General features: G+C 40.6%; 1 protein-coding gene across 1 annotated transcript; it reads left to right on the top strand.

Moving 5' to 3' along the window:
- The first annotated feature begins 439 nt into the window (after positions 1 to 439).
- On the top strand, positions 440 to 5,540 carry LOC134578685 (neurofilament heavy polypeptide-like). Its single transcript, XM_063437673.1, has 2 exons — positions 440 to 611; positions 3,393 to 5,540. Exon 2 carries the CDS (start codon positions 3,401 to 3,403, stop codon positions 5,126 to 5,128), a length of 1,728 nt encoding a protein of 575 aa, XP_063293743.1. The 5' UTR covers positions 440 to 611; positions 3,393 to 3,400; the 3' UTR covers positions 5,129 to 5,540.
- Positions 5,541 to 6,372: the final 832 nt, after the last annotated feature.

Below are 6,372 nucleotides of genomic sequence, written 5' to 3'. Positions count from 1 at the left end.
CTGGTAAGAAAAGGGTTAATTAATGAACCCCAGGTGCTTAATTAGATGGCTTGGAATAACACATTAACCCTATACACACCCCTATATTTGGGAATCTGTGGATGCATGTATTGGGTATATTTAAATTCATATTTTACAAATTATATATACTCCATCATTTGTACAGAATACAGAATTCTAAATCAGAATTCTAAAAATGAAATAGACCATCTACTATACAATGACATTAGTGCTGGCAGTATTAATTATTAAGCACATTAAATGAGGTGATTGTGTGTGCTACCTAGAGGGGATTTTATACCAGAATCTAAGCACACAGGGGAGAGGGGAGCTGTGATACACAGAGCAGTTGGCTCTTTAAATTGAGTAGTCATAGAAGGAGGTTAGACTCTGCTTTTGAGGTCTTACATAGAGCAGATGCAGGGAGGGGAGTGTATCTAAAAGGCGAGGAGGAGGGGGGAAGAGGAGCACCAGATTGTACCTCTGAGAGGGGAGCATCTGTCACTCTCCATCTTGTTCTCAGACCTAGCCCAGCCCTGCTGAGGAGTGGAGAGACCATCCAGACCAGCTACTGCTGCATCTCAGCCTCCAAGCTTGGCTTCAGCTCTAAGGTATGGACCTGTGCTTGGGGTGTTTTCGGTAGTGTCTGTGTGGGTATGCATGTGGTTACATTGCTGAAGCACGCTAGGGAACTGATGCAGATAGTGTAGCTAGATCACTCCTTTGTTCTATAGCCCTCTCCTCTCTGCAAAGCCCACTGCAGTATGAGGATAACCACAGCCCTCTGAGCAGCACTCTACTGATACTGGATTGTCTCATTTTGAAACTAAACTAGCAAACCACTCTTTATTATTTATCTTTTTGCATGTTGGCTTTATCATTTTAATATTTAATGCACGCTTTCTGTTAACCATGGATTTGGGGAGAACTGACACATGCCTTAGAAAGGAACCACCCATTATCAAATTAAGTTTACATTTTTATCTCCCCCCGTATCCCTGAATTTCCATAAAAGCAGACATTGTCCCATTCCCAATGTAGTTACTGTCTCCCATTTCTATATGGATCGGATTAATGCTAGCCACGTTTGTTAGCAATATAAACTGCCACAGGGGGGAGAGAGAGAGAGAGAGAGAGAGCTTGCTTAACCTTATGGCACCCAGGATGTTAAATGTATTTTATCTGTGTATGTGATTGCTAGGCTCTGCTACATTCGTATTATACAAGTTTCAATGTTTAAGGAGTACACACTGTGGGGTGGGGAGCTACATTTTGGTAAATGTGTTGGTTTTTATTCTTTTTTTTTTTTTTTTCTTTCTTCTGAATCCTAAACTGATATCAGTCACTGGCCACCACCTGGGGTTCAACTGACAGCATTTGGGCTAATTGGCTCTCTTACATTGGGTAGGGGTCGTTAAAATTTTGTGAAGGGTGGGGGAAACCCTTGTTTAACCCCTTCAGTGCAAGCTAGCTGTATAATGCGAGAGAGAGAGATATATTAAAAAAAAAAAAAAAAATTCTCTCTCTATCAAAGAGCAGATGTGTGCGTGATGACAATACATATACCCTGCAATTAACGCCCCCATATACAGTAATTGTAATTTAATCAACTTGCAGATAGTACATCCGATCTCCCCATCTGCTGGGAACAATCAGTGTTAACCTTCTGGCTGCTGTGTGAGTAGGTGGAGGCAGGGCAGAGAGACCAACCCAGGCGACCCCCATCTAGCAAAGAATGTACATTTATCATCTGCAACATCCATTGTAATGTATGTGTCCTGGTTGGCTCATGACGGCCATTAGTCTGAATTGGTTCCTGCAATAACCCCTTGTGTACTTCAAGAGCCCCCAAAAAAGGCTTCCTGTTCCATCCAGCAAGCAATCAGTCCATCCAAATGCAGTTTTCTTGCATCAGCTGGGAAACCAGGGAATTTAAATTTAACTAAAGCCAAGAATGACATTATTTGGGGTTTTGAGAGAGTGGGGTGGGGGGAGAGAAAGGCTATTGATTTTTGGTGGTTTTTATTTAGCAGTCATTAAACCCAGCACATGAGAACATCTGTAATCACAATGCCTAAAATAATCCTCTAGCAAACATTGAACACTCTCTCTTGTTTTTTTTTTTTTCCTTTAGACAAAGGGCTGCTGGCCATTTGCTTTAATAGCTTTGGGATGTTTGACATCTCCCACAATTCTTATTAACTCGGCAAAATGCCATTTGTGATCAGTTATAGAAACTAATGTTGGATGAGAAAAAACAAACAAATCTGAAATGAAACTGTTTTTTTTGGTGCATATGAAAATGTTGCAACTGTTGCTTTTTATGTATGTAGACACAATGGTAGGGTGGGGGGATGTCATGTTTGGGCAAGGGTTAAAATAAGATTTATTCCTCTTGGTCTTGAAGACAAGGATGCAATCTTATCTTGGCAAGCAGATCCACAAAAGCTGAAGGGTGCAGCCATTTGGCACTCTGTTAGCTCTCCCAGGAGGCAGTGTTTATGATAAAACTGCTTTTTAGAAGGGTTTTTGTTTTTTTCATCTTGGGGACTTTGTCTCCTTAGCAGATGTTGATTGTAATCTCAGGCGAGATACAGTTGGATTATTTCTAATCTACCATTTTGGTACTCTAATGCCCAACCTATAATCCTAGACAATGGTGTCAAGGTAGTGGTTGTAGGGGCTTTGGCTAGCATCTTGAGAAAGGGAAATCCTGAAGATTTGAGTTGGATTGAAGCTCTTATTTAACGTAGGTCAATTCACTTGCCAACGCATGTCGGTGTGACTCTCTCCTGTTGGGTTACTCTAGACAACTGTGGTCATTATCAAATACAAGATAGTGGCTGCAGGTGGCCATATTGTACTGGTTTTATTTATTGTGTATATATGCTCAGAGTGCAAATGTGCAGGTTAAATACTGCACTGTTGGGGAGCCCTGTTTCATTTTAAGAAAGTTGATGGGGTAAGTGTATGCAGGAGTATATATTTTTTTTTTATATATCTTTCTTCCATGGTGTCCTTCTTTTTTTCTTAGTGTTGGTAAGAACAGAATGCGGTCTGCAATCTGTTGCATCTATTTATTGCTGTACCAGAATCTTTACCCCTACTCAAGTTTACGGACTGAAACAAAGTGGTCTATCATCTTAAAATTCCATTACTATTTTTATGCCAGCCCTAAGATTCACTATACCACACTGCCATGAATGAGTTTTCTTTACTAAACCTGAATGCATTTTAGTGCAAAGGTCAACTATTGGACACACATCCCTCGCCCCCTTTCATTGTCCCACTTGTAGAAATGTTGTCGTCCCCCCCCCCTCCCAGGAGGTGTGTACATGTGAATGATTGATTAAGGGCAAATCATACTAATCATATCTCTCGTCTTTCTGCAGAACTAACAATGGGAGCAAAGTTAAGCAAGAAGAAAAAGGGCTATTGTCTTGGCGCTGGTAAAGATGGAGAATCTACAGAAACAACAGAAGTTGAACAAAAAGAAACAGAAAATCAGGATGGGCAAAAAGATGCTGCTGAGTCAAATGGAGAAAAACCCTCTACAGACCAAACTGGGACCAGTGGTGAAGAACAGGTAGCTGAGGCAGAGAAGCAGAGTGTGGAAACGCCATCGGTTGAAAGTACCAAAGATGACTCTGATTCCAAAGTGGACAAAATGCCAGAAACCAATTCTAGTGAAACACAAGTGGAAAAGGTTGAGTCAAGTGAAAGTTCACAAGTCAAAACCGAAAATACTGAATCTTGCTCAAGTACAACTCAGGAAAAGGCCTGTGATGGGACAAAAGGAAATGAATCAACTGTAGAAAAGTCTCCAATTGCTCCGGTGCCACAAAAAATTGAAGAGGCCCCTGATGGTTTGAAATTGTCAGTTGGGCCTCAATGCTCTGAAGTAAAAGATGAGGCTGTTAAAGAAAGTAAGGAAACCGAAGATCATGTGGCTCCAGTGGAAAAAAATCCAGTTCAAGAAACTGCGGCTGCAGATGTCCACGTGATGCCTTCTGAAACCTCCAAACCAGTTGCTGAGCTGGAAAAGCAACCAGCAACTGAACACACAGAAACTGAGCCTAAGGAAACAAACACAGTGCCTGATCCAGTTCATGAGGAAGTTATTAAGGAGGAAGTAGACAACTTGCAGAATTCTTCCATACCAGAGTCTGCATCAGACCACTCCAAACCAGAACCTGTGCAAGATACCCAGTCAGTTGCAGACGTGGCGAAATCTGAGCATGTCCATGAATCCATCCAGGTGACCGGTGCAGAAAAGCCTGAGCTGCCACCAGATTCAGTGGAGGAGCCAGTAAAGTCTGAGCAGGTTCAGGAGGCTCCCAATGAGCTAGATGCTGCGGAAAAAGAAACGGTAGTTGCTGTAGCAGAAGAGCATTCTGATGTAGATGGCAAGATTGAACCCAAGGAAGAAGCTGAACAGCTGCCACCAATTGTGCCAGAGCCATCTGTGCTGATTGAGAATGGCATTGATCAGAAACCATCAGAATGTGAGAGTCAGGTTGGTGACATACAAAATAGTCAGGTAGAAAATGCTGAAACTAACACGCAGCCACCTAAGGAGGCCACAGAAGATAAAGCTGAAGATGTACAGGACTTGATAAGCCAAAATGGTCCTACTGAGCAATGTGTTTCTTTACAAGATGAATTGAGTGCCTCTACAGACCATGGAGCAGAAGGTTTGAAAATGGAAGAAAACAAGGAAGTTGAACAAAATGTTACTATACCACAGCAAGCTGTTCCTGATGGCAAAGAAGGTGATGGAGATAAAACGGACGTTCCAGCAGAGCTATCAAATCAAGAAAACAACCAAACTGTTTCAAACCTTGAGAGTGTGACAAATACAGCCCCGGAATTGTTAGCCACTGATGTTCCTGATCACAGTGTCAATATGTTATTAGAAGAGGAAACTCTGAACCACCCAAAGCCAGATGAAGAATTGGGAAAGGAAAAGGGGCCTTCTGATAATCAACAGACAAATGATAAACACCTGGTCAGCAATGGCCTCCCTATCAAAGAAGAAATGAAACTGAAAGAAGACGTAGAAAATGAATCTGACAAAGCAATTAGTGATCTAAATGGGCAAAATCATGAAATTGTGTGTAGTGAATAATGGCATGGATGTATCTTTATCAAATGTGAAATACAATAATAATTCTTCAACCTGATGTACTGTATACATTGTCAGTGACCAAACATCTTCATCCAAATGTAACAAATTCGAAAAATGTAACAAATCTTGCCCCCCAGTTCTGTTATGTAGCAACCAAACACATGTGTTTTTAAATACTGCGGCATTTTCTTCATAACTTCTGGTGCATATGAAAATTCCTATTTATAATTCATATTTTCTATCTCTTCACTGGACCAAGTAATGTCTGTCGCAAAGAAATTATTCTATTAATTGGCACCAGGAATTTTACCAACACCCCCGTGCAATGATCTTAACTCTGTGTTCAGATCAAAATGTCTTAAAACGCATGAATTTAACAATGTTTTCCACAAATAAAATTTCATACTATTTACCCTTTCAGCGTGTTTTCTGAGTGAACTTGGCAGCCTGATTTGGATGGGAAGGCACATCCGCATTTTAATTTGCCTCTAGCTAATATATAAAGGAAACTATGGCTTCTGATGTTGCTATATAAGTTTTTTTTTTTTTTTTTTTTTTTTTTTTTTTTAGAAGTATCTAAAGCAAGTGGATCTAAACCCAATTGTAAGGCACCCCAAAGGTTGTGTTTTTTTTTTTTTTCCCCTCTTACTACTGGTACAAACTTGATACATTTCTAAAGACTTGACTTTTGATGTGCCTTGATGATTGGGTTAGGAACCACCGGTCTCAAACGCTTTGCCACTCCTAATGTAGAAGATGTACAAATCCGGTCTACAACATCTATAGCCAACATGTAGTTCTACATTATCCACTTTATTGTGCAAAGTGGAAGTGTCCCTTCGCTAAAGGGACACTTCACTGTCTAAATACAAAATTAAAAATCACTGTTTAGTAGATATATCCTAATGAGAACATGTATTTAATTATGCGTTGTTTTTTTTTTCACTGTGATCTATCTAAAACCAACTTGCAGTTCTTTTGACTGCTGACTTTTACAACCTCGCCCATACTTTGTCGGTCCAATCAGATTTCCCAGTGCAACTCAATAAAAAGGCTTTGCAAGGCAGGTGCTCTGGGCAACTTCTGCCTCTAGAGTTTAGCTCCACTGAGCTAACCAAATCAGGAAGTAACGAGTTGTTCTCTAATTCAAAGCCAAGGGGGTGTAACCAGGTTACATTCTTCACGCATAAAGCTTTTCATTAAAGGGACACTCCAGGTACCCAGACCACTTCTGCCCATTGTAA

This window comes from Pelobates fuscus, chromosome 12 (assembly GCF_036172605.1).
Source record: "Pelobates fuscus isolate aPelFus1 chromosome 12, aPelFus1.pri, whole genome shotgun sequence".
Lineage (NCBI taxonomy): Eukaryota > Metazoa > Chordata > Amphibia > Anura > Pelobatidae > Pelobates > Pelobates fuscus.
This window is presented reverse-complemented; position numbering and strand designations above follow the sequence as displayed.